Source organism: Coptis chinensis, chromosome 7 (assembly GCF_015680905.1).
Source record: "Coptis chinensis isolate HL-2020 chromosome 7, ASM1568090v1, whole genome shotgun sequence".
In the NCBI taxonomy this organism is placed as follows: Eukaryota; Viridiplantae; Streptophyta; class Magnoliopsida; order Ranunculales; family Ranunculaceae; genus Coptis; species Coptis chinensis.
Window position 1 is genome coordinate 35,057,956 of NC_141462.1, and position 20,825 is coordinate 35,078,780.

The following is a 20,825-nucleotide window of genomic DNA, read 5'->3' on the forward strand; positions in this document are numbered from 1 at the left end:
TCACAAACCTTCCCAGCAAACTAGCTCCGCAGGAATTCCAGCCTTACCTTTGAAATGAACCGGGTCGCGTCTAACTCCTTTTTAATCACAGGCTCCAAGACACCCAGAGCACGGTGTAGGAGACTCTCCAATTGTTCACGAGTCAACTCTGTGTTCCCTTTCACTGCTCTGCCTCTAATTGCGATGCCTAGGATTTGGGAGACATCATCCAAAGTCACAGTCATCTCCCCAAATGGCATATGGAAGGTGTTGGTCTCTGGATGTCACCTCTCCACAAACGGAGAGATCAACACCGGATCTTGATGTTTGTAACACCCAAATACACCCAGTCCTCCTAAGCTGAAGTTCAAATATGGGAGATCTTTTGAACTCTTTCTTGAGATCCCACTGGCTTAACTTGGCTAGATGCGGAACACACTTTAACACTCCGCGCTCCGCCTGAAATAATAAAGATCGACTCAATAAGGAGAAGCAAAAGGTTTTGTAAAGACAAAAGAAAATCAAGATACTAAGTTTATGATAATACCTTATGTTCCCAAACATCACAAGCCACATGCACCGAATAGTCATACAGAAGCTGAGACTCAGTAGGGCCACCACCATATACACCTCGTGTGTACTCCAAATCATCCTTGGATTTTCTCACATAGTCTACCACTGGAGATGCTTGGACTTCAATCGGTGCTTCAACTTCCATCAATTCTTCTTCTTCCAAATCATCATCCTCCTCTTCTTCATCACCCTCCTCCTTTTCATCACCCTCTTCATCATCCCCATCATCACCATCATCATCCCCATCATCTCCATCCTCACCATCATCATCATCATCCCCATCATCATTAACTATACTCTTCCCACGATCCATTGCTATATTTACATATACATCTAAATCTTTATCTACATCATCTAAATCTTTATCTATATTCTCAGTTTCACTCTCACTCTCAGTCTCAGTCTCACTATCTACATTACTCGGAACAACCTCATTGTGGTCCCCTCTACGCACTGAGGCCGAGGTGCCCACACTCTTTTTTCTCTTCTTCTCTCCTTCTACATCACCTACATTCGTAGGATCATCATCTGCTTTTCTATCACCTCTACGGACTGAAGCCGTTGTTTTCGACCCCTTTTCTCTCTTCTTCTCAGGCTCAGGTGCGTCACCGCGACCCGAAAAGGAACCCCTGCCACTAAACAACTTCTTTACACCATTGAATGTAGTTTTCGCTACATTCTTGACATTCTTTGATCTAGGCATTGCTACAAAGAAAAAAAAAACGAGTATTAGTAACTATAATAAGTTTAATTTACACCTTGGTTCAGTTTAAGGTTTACCATAAACAATAGGTTATGAAAAAAACAAAAAAAATAGACATCAACAGAAACGTACCAAACAAAAAAGCAAAGAATTCATATGCTAACTCATTCAACATTTCAACTCCAATCTAGTTAAAACAACAACAATCAATGTACACTGTCAATCCTGAATTCTGATAACTACTGTTACATAAAAAACACAACAAACAAACAATAACATAAAACAGCTATGTTTGAAAGAATAGTTAATAAATAACCACTATACAAATAACACTACTAAAAAACCTAAGGTACTGAAAACCAGCTTGTATAACTTACCTATTAACTTAACAATTAGAATAGCATTACTTTTCCTAATCATAAAAATTCAACTTTCTGCAGAGGCCCATATCAATTCTCTTAAAATCCAATCCAAGTTTCTTTACCCCCTCAACTCTCTCCACACCATCTAGTCTAGCTTTACTTGGAGCAGCAGGGCATGTATCTGCAACTCCACTCAACAGACCACATTTAGGAGGCGTCTCAAGACCATCTTTCTCGCATAAAGCCTCATCAACAACAACAACCCCTTCAACTTGTTTCGCGACGATCAAGTCCAACAATGACTTCAAATATTGGGCATGGATAAAGGATCTTCAATTGCAATAGATATGCCAATGAATGTCACTGCCATCATTATCTATCTTGCAATTGTTTTGGCGGGTTATGTTGTTGTATCCATTACTGATAGTTTTGCCTCTAGTGAAATATCAATGAGGCTTATGATATCAAAAGCAAAAGCAATATTCACCCAGGTTAGGCTTTGTTTGTTACATTTTCACTAGAACATGATAATTTTAATTTCTCAACGGCTAGTATATATGCAATAAGTTAGAAGTATTTGGTGGGTTTATGTGTGTTTGCTTTTGCATATAAACAGGCATCATGCAGTTGATAGGTTAGACTTTACCTAGAAGCTTCTAGCCTTCTAATTAAAAGGCCTTGTTTTCTACCTACTGAGATTATGAATCAATGAGGATATGATGATGTCTATATACATGGTTCATGGCATTTGTCAAAGGTTTTCTCTACCCACCCCTGTCTCTCTTACTTGATTGGGTTGTGGTTGAAATTGAATCCACTGCTTAGTATCCATGGTTCATGGCATGCAAACATATATTATCTCCAAATTCGATGCAGTATGCTTTCTTTATCATGACTGGGTGCAATATGATTTATTTATCTTATATATACTTTAAATAAAGAATTATGTGTCCTGAGATTTATTTTAACTAATAGAGCTACGGAGCTACCTTATTCTTTCATGCAGACCAACAAATGGATGCAATAACTACGGAGCTACCTTATGCAATAACTACGGAGCTACGGGTATGTATATGCAACTCCACTCAACAAACCACATTTAGGAGGTGTCTCAAGACCATCTTTCTCGCATAAAGCCTCATCAACAACAACAACCCCTTCAACTTGTTTCGCGACAATAAAGTCCAACAATGACTTATACATCTTATCCAACAACACTTGTTCTTCCTCTTCTTCTTCTAGCATTACTACATCCTTAACCATATCATTACTAGAACCACCAAAGTTTATCGACAACATACAAAAAAATTCATTCTAAATCAACTATAATCGCAAACAAACATAGCTTCTATTACAGTTCATTATATATTGAATTCATCTTTGATTCCCCTCACCTTTTTTAGAATGTGATTACGATGGACAAACAACTTGAATACTTCAAAGAGTACAAGACAAGAATCGATCAACTGGAAATGAATCAAAAGGGACAAAGCAAGCAAAATTAAAAGTTCTTACCTTCAACTGGAAATGAATCAAAGAGTATAATGCAAGAATCGAACAACTGGAAATGACGAAATTTCAAGCTTTCACCGCTCTCCCAACTTGCAAAAGCTTCAATGGCGAAATTGCAAAAGCTTCAATGACGAACTTGAGAACCAAATGTCGCGACAACTCATAATGTTTTGTTGTTGTGAGAAAATGCTTTTGTTGTTGGATTCGATTTGATTTTTGTGAGAAAATCGCAAATTGGTTTGAGTTTTTTGTTGAGGGTTTTGGGTAAGAGAGATGACCGGTTACAACAATTTTTCCCAGTTTCACGATTAGGTTGCGGGGTTGTATTGGGCTTTTGTTGGGCTTCACAATTTGGGCTTGGGCTGGAGGTTGCCCAATCCAATTCTGGTGGCGCCCAATACAGGACTCTATCTTTATCATTTCAAATTGTCTAAGTGAAAGTTTTAAAATATTTTATTAGAAATTTATCATATCAAACAAACACACGTGGTTTTGTTTCAAGATCTTTTGCAATTAACTTCAAATGTTCTAATAATGGTTTTGAATTGTACTTTGGAGAAATTTCACGAAAAACTTATGTACGGAATCATATAATTGATACATAAAATCATGGTGCTTATTCCTAAGTTTTCAACCCAACATCGTTGGTTGCATGTTTAAAATTGCAAAGTTAACTTGCTTGAAATTGTTGATTCTGCTCCTAGTACAATGAGAAGTATGGAACTCGCGGTTGATTTTATTTATTGTCTTGCTGAGGCCGGTTGTTGGCCAGATGGTACTTGTAAAAAATTATTAACTTTTTTTGTGAAAATGTTCCGTGCAGATGATATTTGGCGTAATGGAAAGGCATTTGGTGCATCTAACTATATGTGAGTTCATTTCATTCCATGAGTTGAGCACTGTTTTAGAATCTCACGAATTTCAGAATCACAAATATTCGGATCTTATCCAACTTATTCCTTTAGTGGATCTAAGTTTGGGGACTCGTGCCTTTTCATCATTTGTTTCTGAGGTGCAAATGCATCGTGGTACTTCTCATCGATCGAAACATCTTCTCGAGTTGTTAACCATACCACTCATTACCTTGATATCTTACTAGTAAATTTGGTTAGACTATTTAAGTTCGGAGTTACTAATAACATTAGAGCATCTTTAATGGTGATAGCTGAAAAATGTGGAACATTTCGAGATTATTTCGAACATATTGCTCTAAACCATCTAACAATGTGAAACATTCCGCAAAACATTGAAAAGTCGAAACAAAATTGTGTGACAGTGTCTCTATCCCTTTTGCACCCTTTTGTTTTTTATGTGACAAAGTATTGTGATGTTCTCCTCGATCACAATATCTTGTCGAGTTACTGACCACTGATTATCTTAATTCTCTATTGTTAATATAGTTAGACTATTTGAATGCGGAATTACTGAAGACATTATACTGTCACAATTATATTTTTTGAGAAAAATATTTCATAAATACGGTTTACACTGTAGTTTTTTTTTAAACGTCGAAATAGTATATTAGATGATGTGTTTCGTTTGACACCAATTTCCACTCTTGCTAGTATATGCTTTCTCATATAGGTTTTTGGCCAAAATTTTTGAAATGATTATTTCAATGTCTTAAATATTATTGTCTCATACTTCAAAAGTGTGTGTTGTTTGGTCCCTTATGTTATTGTACCCCTGCAATAATGCTAGCCCCTTTATCGATGTTCAAATTGTTTCAGTGAAAGCTTTAAAATATTTTATTAGGAATTTATCATATCAAACACATGTGGCTTTGTTTCAAGATCTTTTGCAATTAACTTCAAATGTTCTAATAATGGTTTTGAATTGTGCTCTGGAGAAATTTCACAAAAAACTTATGTATGGAATCATAGAATTGATACATAAAATTATGGTGTTCATTCCTAAGCTTTCAACCCAACATCGTTGGCTGCATGTTTAAAATTGCAAAGTTAACTTGATATAGATTTTTGTAATGATGCTACAAAATTCATTGTTATTGTTACAGAGAATGAGAGTGAACAAAAAAATGAAGAATGAGCTATGGTTCATATACATGTTAGTTATAATCCTTTCACAATTGCATGTCTATGGACAATGCTTTGTCCAAAAAAACGGCTGAAGTTTACTTCAATATTTTATCTTGTAGTTAAAATTCTAACTTTTTTTTTTTTTTTTTTGTTGAATTGTGTACGATCTTCCAATTGTTCTATGAGTGTCACTTTCATTAGTTTGAGAATGTAAATTTTGATAAGTGACTATAAATTTGGTTATGCATGATGATGATAATTTAGGTTATATACTAGAGGCATTGCTTGGGATTCTGTAGGTACATATTTTGTTATTTTTTATCCATTTGAAGTTAGAAGATTGTTCAAAAAAGATGTTAGTTTGAAATGTGTATGGTCATGTTCTGTCTAAAGTGTTTGATGGGTGTATCAATTTCTCAAATAACAATAATTACATTTTCAGTTAATCTGATATATTTTATGGGCCCCTGTTAAAAAGTGAAATTAGCGTTTGCCTATCCTCTAATTGTAATTTGTTTTTGAGTTTTGTAGTTGTGAAATATTTGACTGAAGATTTGGGCAAGTTTGCATCCATAATTCGATCTGTAAGGATTTCTGATAAAAGTACAGAGAAAGTGGCTGAGTGTTTTGAAAGCCTTTTATGTTGGGAACCCTCGTGTGAGGAGTATTTTATTTTTGCTTGTGTATGGTTATGATGTAAATGCAGAGAGGGATGCCAAATATGTTGCGACTTTTCTAAAAGTTATCGAGCAGGAGGCTTTTGGTCGTTATGGAGAGTTGTCAACTATATTGGAGGAGTTATTATGTGTTGTTAATGAAGAACTAGCAATCGAAAAATCAATAAAGAAACTGCGTGAATTAATTGGTGTATCAATTTCTCAAATAACAATAATTACATTTTCAGCTAATCAAATATATTTTTTATGGCCTTCGTTAAAAGTGAAATTAGCATTTGGCTATCCTCTAATTGGAAATTCGCATTTGGCCCCACTTCTATTAATTGACTTGACTCAGTCAACTTTAACGCCCACCATTTCTATTTTCCATATATCTTCCTACATGTTCTTAAATTTGGAGGTCACTAATGACTTGCATAAGTAATCTTGTTCATATTGTTAATTTGTTGGATATGGTTGTAGCTTCTGGTTCATTTAGTATTTGATTGACTCCATGGATAGCAAGCTTTTTTGATTGACTGATCATCAACATATTTGTTTGTTATGACTAGTATTCACCATGCTTCGTGGACTTGGAAAAAAAAATCATGATCTTTAAGTATATATTTCTCAAAGAAATCGAACCCTAGACGGTGCTAATGTAAATAGTAAAAACTATACTTCGACCATTACACGAAGAGAATTGGTTAGGATAGAAGTGGCTGCACCATTTTCTGTGGAGCCGCCTACGTATCTAGTTATTCTCTGATAAAACTATAATCAAGCCGAACATAGTTCATGGAGATCTGATTTGGGAGATGTAGAAGATGGAAGAGGTGGAGCTGATCCAGCATCTCCTCGTCCATATGGGGAATGGAATACCCTTTTGATATGGTGAGTCACTTCCTTTTATAGTGTTTTGTGTGACTCTTACTCTTCTTGCGTCTTCCTATCAAGACCTAGTTATGAATGTCATTAATGTCATCAATTATGTCGCATCCTCTTGCGTGATCTTCTCGTTTCTTGCTTGAAATGTATGGACAACTGTTAGAAAAATGATTTGCTCAAATCCATTTAAATATGAATGAGTAGTTTGTCTCCCAAGTTACCCCACTTAAGATGAAATGGGTTTTTTCTTGAAACAGTACGTAATGTGAGAAAAACCTTTTCAAAATGATGCATTTGTTTGAAACAATGCATTATGCCGAAAAGGTGCGACCTTTCGAAATGTGCACTGGTTTGAAACAGTGCATCATGCCGAAAAGGTGCAACCTTTCGAAATAGGCACTGGTTCGAAACAGTGCTATATGCCGAAATGGTGTGTCCTTTCGAAACATGTGACTTTTCAAAGAGTTGCTTACTTTTTCCCAAGAGTCACTGTGTTGTTTCGAAAAGGCACCACTCACCTATAAATAGTGGATGAATTTGGAGAGAAAAATACACCAGATCACACAGAGTTCTGATCTTTCTCTTCTCCCTCTGTTCTTAGTCAAATACTATGTTGTGTTCGCTGAGTCTATAGAATTGAAGTGCTAGCTTTCTATAGAAGGAAATCCGTTCTATCTTGGGAGATAGTTTCCCATCAACCTTCAAGCACCGTGAGGGGGAAAATCTGTCTTAAGGACATAGTGTATCTACACTAGGCTCGGATTTAATTAAGAAGTACAAGACACGTACAAGACAAAAGGTTTGTATAGGTTGGTAATTGGTAAAGAGTAAGTACAATTAAGTTGTATATTCCTAACAACAACTTTATAGGAACATGTCTACTAGCCCTGAGTTTGATGTTATGGAAGAAAATGGTTCAATTGCGAGCATGTTGTTACATTCTATTAGTGCTAATGTGGTGGTTGTCAAGAGTCGAGGAAGAATTGCTTTAGATGCCCGTCACATGTGTAATGAAGAATTTAAGGTCTTGCATGATGAGCCATCGGATTTCGATGGGAAGTTATTCCCATATGTCAATAGCTTGGTTTCTATCTCCACACTGTAGACATATTTTCCATCAGTTGTGCATATTTATCTTTGTATTTTTGGTTAATGAATGATAAATCGCAACCGTGGTCTCAATTATTCATTATGGTTTTAAGGATGTTAAATGTTTGGACATGGAAACAAAGCCGTATGTGTTTTCTTGTAATTTCTATTATCAGGATGTGAGTTATTGACTGCCTGCAATTCTCACATACAATTTGCAGTTTATTTTGTTATGTATTCCATATATGAAAGTAGGGGTATTTAGGTTTTAGTCCTACTTATAATAGCGATATTAGGCCTTGATATATTTATACTTCAAAATTAGACTTTAGTCCAACTTTTGGTAGTCAAACTCGTTAACTGCCTTGTATTTTGCTTCATACCTAGAATACCCTTACACGTGTGTCTCACGTACAAACCATAAATTTTGATTTTAGGCTTGCTACATGGCAAACATCTAAAGCGTGTAGATCTACCAAAGCACCACCATTGATTTCCACTTTCGCGTATCTCAAAAAGGTGGTCATAAATGACGAGGGAAACATTTCTTTTCCCTCACTTGTGCTCTCTCTCACTCAACTTACACTCGTCCTCTCTCTTACTTTAACCCTAACTTCTCTCCACTGAACCATAATTCGCACTCATTTCAACTTAATCCTCTCAGTCGAACCGAAACTTGAACCATAATTCTAACTCATTTCAACCATAATTCTTCTCAGTTCTCTCATTTTCATTTAACCCTTAAAGGTCTGACCTTTACCATCGAAGGTCATTTGGGGTGGAATATTTGTGATTGTTTGAGGTGACCATTTGAGGTGATTGCGTTGATCGGGGAATTTTCTTCAAGGGACCATTATTGTTTTACATCGTTGATCGAGGAAGTTCTACGTAAGTGTTATTGCATGTGTTTGAAGTTTGCTTACTGTAAATTTTAGGACCAAGGTCTAATTTTTCATTATGTTCTAGTACTATAAACTAAATTACTAGTATACAGTGATACCTAACCCTAACTTTACTGAAAATTTGGGCTTTTGTTTGCCTGTTATCTAATTGTCTATTTTTCGTTAATTTTTTTGGTGTAGTATGGCTTCTCCTTTACTGGGTGTGAAGGAATTTGTGGTTCATTATGGTGGTTGTTGGGGCATAACTACCCCAGGGAAGCTTAAGAGAACCGATTACAAGGGTAGGAAGAAATCAAAATTGCAAATTGATGGTGATGGGTTATGTATGCTTGATGTTAACAAAGATGTAAGGAAGTTGGTTGGTGGAGTTCATGTGTAAGATATCACAAGATGCACACCTGTTGCATATGTGGGATGAGTTAAAGTCTGAAAAAGACAAAAAATATCACTTAATTATTTGTCTCCCCAGCACCAAAAGTCACAAAGTTTACTAGAAGCCCTCCTATTATCACCACTTCAAGCAGTAACACTCTCCCAACAGTTACGTCTACACCAAAACTACCTAGTACACCTAATAAATCAATAAACGTTCATGATAGTGTTAAAAGGTCACCCAGATTCACTAAAAGCTGCTCAAATGTCCTCACACTACCTAGTACACCTACTAAAGCAAAAAAAAGTTCAAGAAAGTTGTAGAAGATCACCCAGATGAAGTCAAAGTTGCTCAAATGTCCCCACAACACTACCCACTACATCTCAAAATCCCACAGTTCCCACAGTAGCAATGGCACCTATAAGAAGGTCCATGAGACATAATAGAGAGCCATTGGTACTTGAAATTTCTGATAATGAGGGTGATAATGTTATGAAGGGGCCTGAAGAAGTGATTGCTCAATCTAAGCTAGGTGATCTAGATAGTGATGGTGTGAGAACATTGAGCAGTCTCAGTTAGATGAGTCGGAACATGAATACATGGAGGCATTGAAACATGCAGATGATCATGAAGTGCATGATGTTGGAGATGTGGAATTGGATGGTGTTCCTGATGTAGAATTGAATGAATGGTGTAGCAGTGGATGAAGTGCTGAATGGTGACCGTGACAATGACTCTGACAATGACTATTATTATGGTGAAAAGTTTGGTCCCACTGTTGGAGGGAGAAATGAAGCTGACAATGCATTTAACTATGAATCTAATGATGAGGATGAGGAGTTCTTACCCGAGAATTCAAAATGTGGAGATGACTTTAACTTAGAGGATTGTGGTGAGCCATTTGTGTTGGAAGAAAAAATGAAAGACTTAGAAGAAGAATTGCAAGGTTCTGTGTTGGGCAATGTAGTTAGGGAAACAAAGAACATATATGAAGCAGAAGAGATAGAAAAGGTTTCAGACCCACCAGTTATAAATGAACTATGTGACTTGAGACCCAAAATGACTTGGCCTACCTTAGAAGATTGCAGAGATTTCTTCAAGTTCAAGGCAATTAAGCAGAAGTTCAGTTTTAGGCAACATAGGGATGACAAGGTCAGATACGTTTTGTTATGCAAGGATGCGAAATGTAAGTGGACTATAACAACCACTATTGCAAGGGATGGTCACACTTTCATTTTGAGAAAATACAATGATGAACACACTTGTGAAGCAAATGAGAAAAACAAGTATTGTCAGGCCACATCACTTTGGGTTGCCAAACATTTTCAAGATAATGTGAGAGATCATCCAAATTACAAGCCAAAAGATCTTGAAGCTGATATGTTTAGCATATTTGGTGTTAAAATCTCATATCGGTCTGCTTGGAGTGCCAGAACACTTATTCTTGAAAATTTGAATGGAAATTATGAGGAAGGGTTTGCTCTTGTCCCAGAATTGTGTAGGTAAATAAAGAAAGACAATCCATGAAGCATTGCTGAGTGGTCTAAGAAGAATGGGACTGATGAATTCATAGGTGTTGTGATAACATTTAAGGCTTCTTTGGATGGGTGGTTGAATGGGTGCAGACCAGTAATTAGTCTTGATGGGTGTTTCCTTAAAGGAAAATATGGTGGATGTTGTTTAACTGCTATAGGGTTGGATTTACATTTGTAATTTCCTCTTGGGATTTACATTTGTAAAGGTGAGAATAAAGCTACTTGGATGCAATTATTAAGTCAGCTAAAGCCATTTCTGATTCAACACAGGGATCCTTTGACTTTCATCTCAGACAAACAAAAGGGATTAATACCAGCCGTGGCACATTACTTCCCAGATTCAAATCACAGGTATGAACTTGATTACTTCCCAGCTGTGGCACATTACTTCCCTTATTCACTATGCTTGATTAATAATAAACTATAACTTCTTGTTGCAGATTTTGTTTCAGGCACGTGTATAAGAATTTTAAAAAGACTTTTAGTGGTGAATTATGGGAAAATTTAGCTTGGGGAGCAGCCAGAGCATACAAGTTACCAGAGCTTACAAGGATTTTGACACAAATTCTTAAGACTGACAAGGCTGCTTTAGATTGGTTGGACAGAGAGGATAGGCACACATGGGCTAGGGCACACTTTGATTTGACATCAAAGTGTGATGGGCTTACAAATAACTTCAGTGAGTCTTTCAATTCATGGATATTAGAGTATAGAGATAAACCATTGTTTCAATTTGTAGACAAGTATAACCTAGCTCTATTGCACATCATGTATGATAGAAGGATGTTGTTTATGGAGTTACCAGAAGAGGGTTTAGTGCCTAATATTAAGTTTATGATAGAAAAAACAGAGCAGAGATATATGAGGTACAAGGTATCTGGTGTGTCAGACACTGCTTTTTTGGCTATGAACACCCAGACTGGTTCAAAGTATGTTGTGGATATAGTGAAGAAGACATGCACTTGCATTGAGTGGCAAATGTCAGGAGTGTCATGTGTACATGTTGTTGCAGTTATCAGGGAAAGAAGAGAGCCATGGATAAGGTAATTTAGTTATTTGCAGTGTTATCATGTATTTAGTTATCAAGTGAAATCATCCTTTGATATTTGCAGTGTTAGATAAGGTAACTTATTGACTGAGACTTGTATGCTCTGCCAATGTTAGATATGTGAGTCCATACTTAAGTGTTCAAGCATTAAGGGCAACATATGCAAATTACTTGTATCCAATTGATAACAAAGAGGACTGGGATCCAATAGTAAGTTTATTACTTGTATCAAATTTAATCTCTTAACATTATTAACTTATTAAATTGGTTTCTAAAGTGGGGGGTGGTTTAGGTTGCATTCAAAGACTTGGTTGAACCTCCTGAACTCTCAGTACCACTAGGTAGACCTAGGAAGCAAAGAATTAAAGATGAAGATGAAGCACCAGCAAGCAATAAAATCATTAGAAAATGTAAGAAGTGTGGTGAGGAGGGTCACAACAGCACCACATGTGAAGCAAGGAAGTAAGCAAACTACAAGAAAGGAAAATAAAAATAAAAGGTATTAAACTATTTATTAAACAATGTAATGTGCTTGTGTTTTTTCTAATTATCGAATATAATGCTTAAATTTGAAGGTGCCCCAGTGGATGATGGAGCTGAAGTGCAACAATCACAAATAACTCAAGTGCAGCAACCACTTGAGTTTCCAGTGCAGCAGCAAGAAGCACCAACACAACAAGACGGAGCAAGTGGAGGGACTAGCAGGGGTAGAGGTGGAAAGGGAGAAGCACCACCAGTACAAAAAGCACCCCCATCACCACCACAAGGTAGAGGTGGTAGGGGCAGAGGAGAAGCACCACCAGTGCAGCAGGCACCAGCAGCACCACCACCATCACCACCACAAGGTAGAGGTAGGGGAGGCAGTAAGAGAACAAAAGGAGCACCAATGCAGCAAGTACCACCAGTGCAGCAGGCACCACCATCACCACCACCACAAGGTAGAGGCAGGGGAGGCAGTAGAAGGCAAAGAGGACCCACATAAACCAATGGATGCAGGACAAAGGGTATGTATCATTTGATGTTTGGTGAAGGCTCACCTTAAACTCCTCCAGTGACTTCAACTCAACGACCTACGGAGCATCTTAGTTAGACACAATAAATAGTTGGTCAGTTGGTACTTTTTATCACTCAAAATGGGCATCATAACCAGACACAATGTGGCATATTTTGTTATGTTTTAGATATTCTAGTTTATTTATGTGATTCTATTGAATTGATGTTGTTATAGTGGGCATATTTTGTTATGTTTTGGATATTCTAGTTCACTTCTGTGATTATGTTGAATTGATGTTGTTACAGTGAACTTGCTTGGTTATGTTTTAGTTATGTCTTGATGGTGGACTTGTTTTGTTAGTGAATGAGACTTGTGTTTGCTTCTGTGATGCGCTACAGTTGTGGTGTTGTTACTATAGTATATATGACAGAATTTAAAGTTTATTTATTAGAAATACTTAAAAGGGAAGATCACCCTTACAGGACACAGATGCACACACCACACTTAGAATCACTTGGGATATTCAACAACTCAACAACACTTAGCCTCACACACGTGACAATTGAACACAAGTTTGGTATTCATATCTGTAGGTAGCATTGGTTTAGCTGTAGTTAGTCTCTCATTTTTACCACATCCAACCCAATCACAATGGAGCCACAATTCAACCAGTTTGTCTGATTCATTGACATGCTTTACCAAATTCATGACTCTTCTGCATGGATTAAGGTCATTATCCATAACCCTTCTATATCTCTTGTGCAGGTATGGGCATTGTGGAGTTGTGTGGCCTTCTTGGTAACATAGTTGACATATCTGTTTATAGAAAATAAAATTAGATAAGTTATAGACTTTGACACAAGTTATATATTACCTTATAGACTTTGAGCCCTACTATAAGTAGGTTAATTAGGTTTTAGTCCTATTTTCTGCCATTACCAATTGAATTAGCTAGTAAGGTTTGAAGAATGTATACCTCTTGTACAGTGAAGGTTCTTGGACCTTAGTACAGCTTCTAAGGAAAGGTACAAAATAGTCATAATGGTAGGCTTGGCAGCAAACCATCAAAACTATTTCAGGAAATGGAGATACAGCATAGTCATAACAATCATCAAAACTATTTCAGGAAATCAGACTCAAAGCAAATGCAATCAATTAAAAAAAAAAAAAAAGTCCAGATACCCACCCACCTTTGATCTGCACAAACTGAATATCAGATCAAGAGCAATATTTATCGATGATAATGTTCTTTCCTTTGTGCAAATGTGGCCCAAAGAGATAACAATTTTCTGGATTGCCTTGATGTCGTCTCCCGAGAGTATTTTGCCCAACTTCTCATTACAAGTTCTTGGATGAGCGTTAATTTATTGCAATCAAGATCCAATATATGAGTTGTGTTACACAGCTTCTCAGCAGTTACCATACAGAGAGCAAGCTTACCTGATTCGGGATCAACAAGTCCAGGCAATGGACCACGCAGTCCAATGTGCCCCAATGCTTGCATCGCAATGGAAGCCAACGTTGCAGTCTCAGAGTACCACATTTTGCCAAACATTTAATAGTGTTCTGAAGCAACTCTTCAGAAATCTGTAGGGAGCTATACCATTAGAGAGGCACAAATTGGAAGAAAAACTTACAGGTAAAAAGAAACAAGCAGATAGAAATCTCTTACACACAATACCACATCAAAATAATTTAATTGTACATAATGCATTTGGCATTATGTGATTTCCATTCAAAATAATACTTTCAATTCAAAAGCATTTTCATCGCATAATAAATCTGAATCAACATTCATGTCATTTAAAAGAAAAAATCGTTTTTTCAAATTCAACATGAAAACAGAAGTTGAGACACATGTAAATTTGGTTAAAATCTCAAAAGGGTTGTTTCCCTGTTATCCATGAGTGCAAACCCACCCACTACTATGGAGGAATTAGGGGTGCCCCCTCAAAACTACTGAAAGCAGAGCCCTCTCCCTCTCCAAATCCAAGATCCAACCGACTAAGCAAAGATATAAAGATATGAACTCTCAAGCTTCAACACTATTAGTTACACATACACCCACACAAGTTTACACCGTTAATACTCCTGAGATGCATTCTGCTGTTATGTATCCAATAGCACATAATGCTCCATCATGACTTTCAAACCTAAAGAAGATTACAAGATCCAAAATCAAATGCAGAGAAACGAAACTTAAAAATTAAAATTGTTATTAACAGTACTTGATTAATGTTTAGTTTTTGGTTCCGCTGATTGAGGAAATGAGTTCTGAAATAAGGGTAGATGAAGCAGATGGCGAAAGAGAAGAACAAGCTATTCCTAGTATTGCTTTAACCATAAAACTTTACCAGAATATCGTAATGCTATAATCTAGAGGAAAAAGATGAAGGTAGCTTTGCGTGAAATTAACCTGAGGCATATAGAAAGCAGTAGAAATCAAAGAGCCCTCAAAAAGTCAAACAGAATCAAGGGTTAGGTATGAAGAAAGAAATTAAGCATCAATATCCAATGGGTTGGAAGGAAAAGTTGTTAACATCCTTGGCGATGACCAATACCCTAGCTGAGATTGAATCCGAAAATTCAGATTTAAGAAAACAATTGTTGCTTATGATTTTTAAGATCAAACAAGGATCTCAGTTTTGAATTTTCAATTATTATTATTATTATTTTATTGATTTTAAGTAGTAATTTGTTTACAGAGATGAGCAAGGGTGACTTAAATTAAATTAATGATTGCAACAAAATCCGTTCCCAAGTGTTCCAGGTGGAGCATTTGCTTGTCCCGTCCACAATGTCGAGTTTAGAGGAGCCACCAAACATGACTAGTCATGTTGACAGAATTTGGAGATTTTCTTCTGGTGCATGCAGGCCTAGTAGTATAGATGAAGTTGGAATGGGCAATTGTTGGATTGAGGGTAGGAGTTGCAGCTCATCTAATACTTGCAAGTAAGTGTGTGTGTGTGTAATGGTTCTAATGTTGTTGTTTGTATCGATATTGTATTGTTAATGTTTTGTGTTTGAATATGCAGTGAAGAATATTCCAAAGGGACATTTGTATGGAAAAGACATAGCAGGGAGTTATCTCGCGGGGGTTCGTTGAACCATAGGACTACGAGCTTGGATAGGAGTCATGTGGTGGCTCGAAATGTTTGTAACTCGTGGCATTTGCCGGATCGACAAGATGTATGGAAGCTGAACAATAAGGTGATCTCTACTGACTTGAGTTTATAATTTCATTTTTTGCTACTTATTTATTCGATTTTAGTGTAGATACTAGCTTCCATTTATTGTGGTTATTCGATACTGCAGTTATTAAATGGCATGCCGAGTTATGTCAAGATTGTGGAAGTTGGACCAAGGGATGGGTTGCAAAATGAGAAAAATGTGGTGCCTACAGCTGTTAAGGTTGAATTGATACAAAGGCTAGCATATTCAGGATTGCCTGTTGTCGAGGCCACGAGTTTTGTCTCACCAAAGTGGGTACCTCAGGTATCTCAGATTTACTTTTCCTGTCCTTGATTGTTAACTACTTTCACTGTAAATCCGATTGCCTTTCTTTGTTGTTCCTCAACATATTGCCAACTCTAGGAGAATTCAGTTGTTCCATTTCTGTTGATTGAAAACTTCCTCCCAATCTTGGTTCTTGAATTGTTTAATGCCTAAGCTGAACTAGTATGGTGCTAATAGTTCATTACAATGTAAGAACTTATTTTTAGCTTGGTAATTGACGCTTAAACTTGTTTAGGGAACCATGATGTTCCATATGACATGTTCAAGCACTTTGTTATGTGAAATCGAGGATGTTAAGACTTAAGACCCTCTCGTGGAACTTCTGTGTGTTGTTATCTGCTACTATTACTTTAAATAAACTAAGTTATCCCAACAGATTGTCATGAAATGATGAATCTGTTTGCTTTATAATTTCACGCCTGTTGCATGCATTTCTTGATATTTTTACTTTTCTGAAATGAAGTTTCTGAGACCACTATGTATGAGGTTTTTATCTGAATGTTTTTGTCTGTGAGTGTCTCCCTGTGAATCATGCTTGCGTAGTATAGCTGAAACCAACTTGTGTACCCTAGTATAGGGTATCATTGCCTCTCAAGTGTTGACATGTTAAGTCTTGAACTGTTAGACCTTGTCTTAGAAGAAATCTTTCGTATTGATTAGTATTTTTAAAATGCATGTCTTTTATATTGTCGGAAAAGTCTTGGACCATTTCATGCTATTCTAGCTATCTGTAGCAATGAAACTACATATTGGGCGTGTTTGAGTACACAAAGTAATTTATCCATGGTAAACCCCTTTTAATGGAAAATCTTAATGATATAGCACACTGAGGAACTTTTAGCACCTTCAAGAACTTTCTTGGAGAATTTTCCCATGCCATCCCTATATAATGTTTTCCATCAAAATTGTTCTATCTCATGAAATTCTTCTCCAAAGGGTGGGTATATCAGGGAATTATCCCCTTTAAAAACCAAACACACTGATAGTGCTACCAATATTTTGTCAGATATTTGAGCATCATTTAAGGTTTCTGTGTCTTAAGGATTTTTTTTTCCCACGGTGTTTTACCCATATTGTATATTTCCCTAAACAAAGTTAGTACAAATGTAAGATCTGATTTTGTTATTATATACAGCTAGCAGATGCAAAAGATGTAATGAAGGCAATTCAAAATTTGAAAGGTGCTAGATTCCCCGTGTTAACACCTAATCTCAAAGTGAGTAATTTTTTCTGGAACAAACTACAGACTGTAGCCAACATGAGTTTATGTGAAATGTTTTGCATCTGTTTTTATTCTGTATTTCTAGGGTTTTGAAGCTGCCGTTGCTGCTGGAGCAAAGGAAGTTGCTGTATTTGCATCTGCGTCTGAATCATTTTCTAAGTCAAACATCAATTGCAGCATCGAAGAGAGCCTAATTCGTTATCATGAAGTTGCTGATGCTGCCAAAACGCTATCAGTCGCTGTTCGTGGGTATGTCTGTCTTGTTTGCTTTGGTGGCACTTATTTTTTGACCACCTCACTAGTTGCTCAATTCCCCCGGTGGGGGAAAACTCACTTGCTTTGTTGTAGTCCTTGATGATTTTTAAAACCTTCACTATTCAATCTAAGAAATTAATATTCCAAATGTCCAAACCGCTGAGTTGGAAGACAGCATATCTTTGCTACAAGTGATTGAAATTTCAGTCAGGCAACCTATTTTCTGGAGATTCAAATTACTGAGAATGTGTACAGTGCCTATGTTCTTGGTATGAAAGCAGCGTATGATCTGGTGATCTTCTTTGTGTTTGCAGGCGTAGGAGTTGTAATATGTTAAAGTTAGGTAGCAGTGTCTAGGGATTGGAAGCTAAATTATTGGTGAAATTAAATAATTTTTTTTGATAAATGATGCTTTGAATATTCAATGCGGAGATATTTTAGGTGGAAGCAAAGTTTTTTCTCTATAGTATGAGAAATTATACTTCTTTTATGCATACTGGATTACTGGTATTAAGTGTGTGATGGTAAGAAGCATGTTTACTAGATCTAACTTGAGAGTTTCTCTACATAAAATAGCCTTTTTACTGTCTACACTGTATTTATCGATCAGATATTGTTTGTCCCTGAAGTGCCCTTTTTTTCTTAATATATATGATAACATACTTGGGATTAGTTACTTTGTGAAAAACAATTCACGTTTATGATCTATTTCATATTGGACTTATTATGGTTGTTGAATTTCATTTGTGATTTCCCTCTTGAAACCTTGTATTGTTGTCTCTTAATGAGTACTTCATGTATAGAAATAATGAGCATGCTCCTTTCTCCCTTTTACTTCTCTTTATGCATTTCTGATTTGGAGTAAAATTTTAGGTATGTCTCTTGTGTTGTGGGGTGTCCAGTAGAAGGATCAGTGCCTCCCTCAAAGGTGGCATATGTGGCAAAAGAACTTTATGACATGGGTTGCTCTGAGATTTCCCTCGGTGATACAATTGGCGTTGGTACACCTGGTACTGTTCTGAACCATTTCTTCTTCTTTTATGTCAGCTATGCAACTATCAATTTGGTTCTTAGAGTTTCTCTAATTTCGACTTCATGCTTGACAGGTACTGTTGTTCCAATGCTTGAAGCTGTAATGGCTGTCGTTCCATTAGAGAAGCTCGCTGTTCATTTTCATGACACTTATGGGCAATCTCTTTCTAATATTTTGGCGTCACTCCAAGTAAGTCGCATTTATACTTGACTTTTTAAGAACATAACAATCCAGAGACTTGCTCATGTTCAATATCAATTTGGTTGAAGATTGTGTGGGTTTTGGGAAATGAGAAGCAGGACAGCATGTTACTTGATTGTATCTTTGTAATAAGGGTTTAATTTCTCACTCCCCCAAAATAGAAATAGGGGTTAAAAAGAAGCCTTATAAGGTTCAAATAAAAAGTTTCTCCTCCACAAGCTCGCATGCTATTGACTAAAGTTCCAATTTGCATCCCTATTGACTAAAGGACGAGGGTTTACTAAATTTCACAGAAAGATAACAAACTCAGTAAAGTCTCAGGTAAAGTGGTTGGACCAGTGGAAACATTTTAAGATTTGTGTAAAAAATGGATTAGAAGAGAGAAAACAGGACCCCCACTCTCTATCATTTATATTCCTATAAAGAAGGCAAATGAATCAAAGTGCATGAATCATGATGCTAATGGCCTGCGTGGCTTGTCTCAGTCCATCACGGGGATTCTAAAAATGCCTGAGCTGGAGAGAGTTGTGTTCTGTTTCCCATATAATACCGACTCAATTGGATGCCTTAGCTTCCAATTTTTACTTATCGACCTTTCCAATTCCTTTGTGCTAAATCATGAATGATTCTGAAGTAGAATTGGTAATCAATGGATTGGGAAATCTGTACATACTCAAAATGTCTATGCAATTTGGTTATTAAGGCAGAGCACTGTTTCAGTTGGTAGGACATGGTCCTCCTATGCATGAGAAAGCTTATGTTCCTAAACTTTTTGTGAAACAGTTACTTACTGCTTGCTTGTAGCTTCGGTGTATCGGAAAAATCATACATTGAACTGTTCCTTACTGCTAAAAGTTTTTTTTCTTCACAGATGGGAATCAGTATAGTCGATTCATCTGTTGCGGGCCTTGGAGGTTGCCCGTATGCCAAAGGTGCTTCTGGGAATATTGCGACAGAGGATGTGGTGTACATGCTCAACGGGCTTGGCGTGAAAACCAATGTAGACCTTGGCAAGCTCATGTCAACTGGGGAATTCATCTGCAAGCATTTGGGACGTGCATCTGGCTCAAAGGCAACCGTTGCTTTAAGCAGAATCACATCAGATGCCTCTAAAATATAACTTAATGTAAATCTGGTTCCTGCCAAAGAAGACTCCAAAAGCCAAAAAATTGGCGGTGATTTTTTTAATTTGGATTGCACATTGATGCTTGATATATGTACACACAACTACACAAATAATGCCATAAGATGAGTTTGGATTCAGAGCCCTTGATGAAACGGATGTATGATCAGTGAATATGTTCTGATTCTCATCGAGGAGACATTATGATAAGCAATAATAATACTTTTTTTCGTACCAATATGCTATGTTACTTCCATTATCGAAATAAAATATGCTATGTTACTTTGGAATTTACGTAGGATCCGTGTTGAATTAATGGATACAATGTTATATCTAGAATATATTTCACACATATATTGTCATTTGCCTTATTATTACTGTGATTTTTTCTTTTAAAACCTGAAATAGGATAACGACGAACTAAAGAAACTCGTCTGAAATCTACTATAATGCGCTTTTAAGGTAAAAGTCGGGACATCTCAAAGTCATGTACCTGCAGTGGTACATGAGTGCCAACATGACATTCAATTGTGACGGGAAATATTATTATAGATGTTATATTAGTGTTAGGAAATATTGTGTTTTCATTATAATTATCCCAAATACATTGCCTTCACCAGACTGTTTCTTTTCTTGTTTTACACTTTTACTGCAATGCTCTAAACATTTGCATTTCATAGTATTAGCAGTACCATATCATCTTCAGATCTGGCCCTGTTGTTAACACTTGCGGTAAGAGCAAATCACAAAGTCATTATTAAAAATAGAAAAGAAAAATCACTTATTTGAGACTGTAATTAACCCGTAATTAATACTTAAATC

The 20,825-nt window shown here is 36.6% G+C and overlaps 2 protein-coding genes and 1 long non-coding RNA gene across 5 annotated transcripts; 2 read left to right on the plus strand and 1 right to left on the minus strand.

The window, feature by feature from the left end:
• Positions 1–8,377: 8,377 nt before the first annotated feature.
• Positions 8,378–13,323, plus strand: LOC147487265 (protein FAR1-RELATED SEQUENCE 5-like). 2 transcript variants are annotated; one of them, XM_086571012.1, is made up of 4 exons: positions 8,378–8,689; positions 8,884–10,962; positions 11,052–11,654; positions 12,235–13,323. In XM_086571012.1, the coding sequence occupies exons 2-4, from the start codon at positions 10,838–10,840 to the stop codon at positions 12,248–12,250; spliced, it is 744 nt and encodes a 247-aa protein (XP_086427138.1). In that variant the 5' UTR covers positions 8,378–8,689; positions 8,884–10,837; the 3' UTR covers positions 12,251–13,323. The 2 variants fall into 2 exon arrangements, 1 of the variants encoding a protein (XP_086427138.1); XR_015201170.1 differs by lacking the exon at positions 12,235–13,323 and having other exon boundaries at positions 11,052–11,290.
• Positions 13,078–15,431, minus strand: LOC147487266 (uncharacterized). Of its 2 annotated transcripts, none has more exons than XR_015201172.1 (4): positions 15,070–15,431; positions 13,844–14,806; positions 13,630–13,723; positions 13,078–13,469 (listed from the first exon to the last, which is right to left on the minus strand). It is a non-coding gene; the product is annotated as an uncharacterized LOC147487266 (long non-coding RNA). The 2 variants fall into 2 exon arrangements; XR_015201171.1 differs by lacking the exon at positions 15,070–15,431 and having other exon boundaries at positions 13,844–14,240; positions 14,573–14,702.
• Positions 15,432–15,439: 8 nt separating this feature from the next.
• Positions 15,440–20,241, plus strand: LOC147487267 (hydroxymethylglutaryl-CoA lyase, mitochondrial-like). The gene is made up of 8 exons (XM_086571011.1): positions 15,440–15,605; positions 15,689–15,863; positions 15,969–16,148; positions 17,305–17,385; positions 17,477–17,640; positions 18,520–18,656; positions 18,753–18,868; positions 19,752–20,241. Exons 1-8 carry the CDS (start codon positions 15,451–15,453, stop codon positions 19,998–20,000), a joined length of 1,257 nt encoding a protein of 418 aa, XP_086427137.1. The 5' UTR covers positions 15,440–15,450; the 3' UTR covers positions 20,001–20,241.
• The last annotated feature ends 584 nt before the right edge of the window (positions 20,242–20,825 follow it).

Coding starts and splice junctions, on each gene's coding strand:
- LOC147487267 (XM_086571011.1), top strand. CDS start 15,451: ATGTCGAGTTTAGAGGAGCCACCAAACATGACTAGTCATGTTGACAGA. Junction 15,864..15,968: donor TATGGAAGCTGAACAATAAG/GTGATCTCTACT, acceptor TCGATACTGCAG/TTATTAAATGGCATGCCGAG. Junction 18,869..19,751: donor ATATTTTGGCGTCACTCCAA/GTAAGTCGCATT, acceptor TTTTCTTCACAG/ATGGGAATCAGTATAGTCGA.
- LOC147487265 (XM_086571012.1), top strand. CDS start 10,838: ATGCAATTATTAAGTCAGCTAAAGCCATTTCTGATTCAACACAGGGAT. Junction 10,963..11,051: donor TTCCCAGATTCAAATCACAG/GTATGAACTTGA, acceptor TTCTTGTTGCAG/ATTTTGTTTCAGGCACGTGT.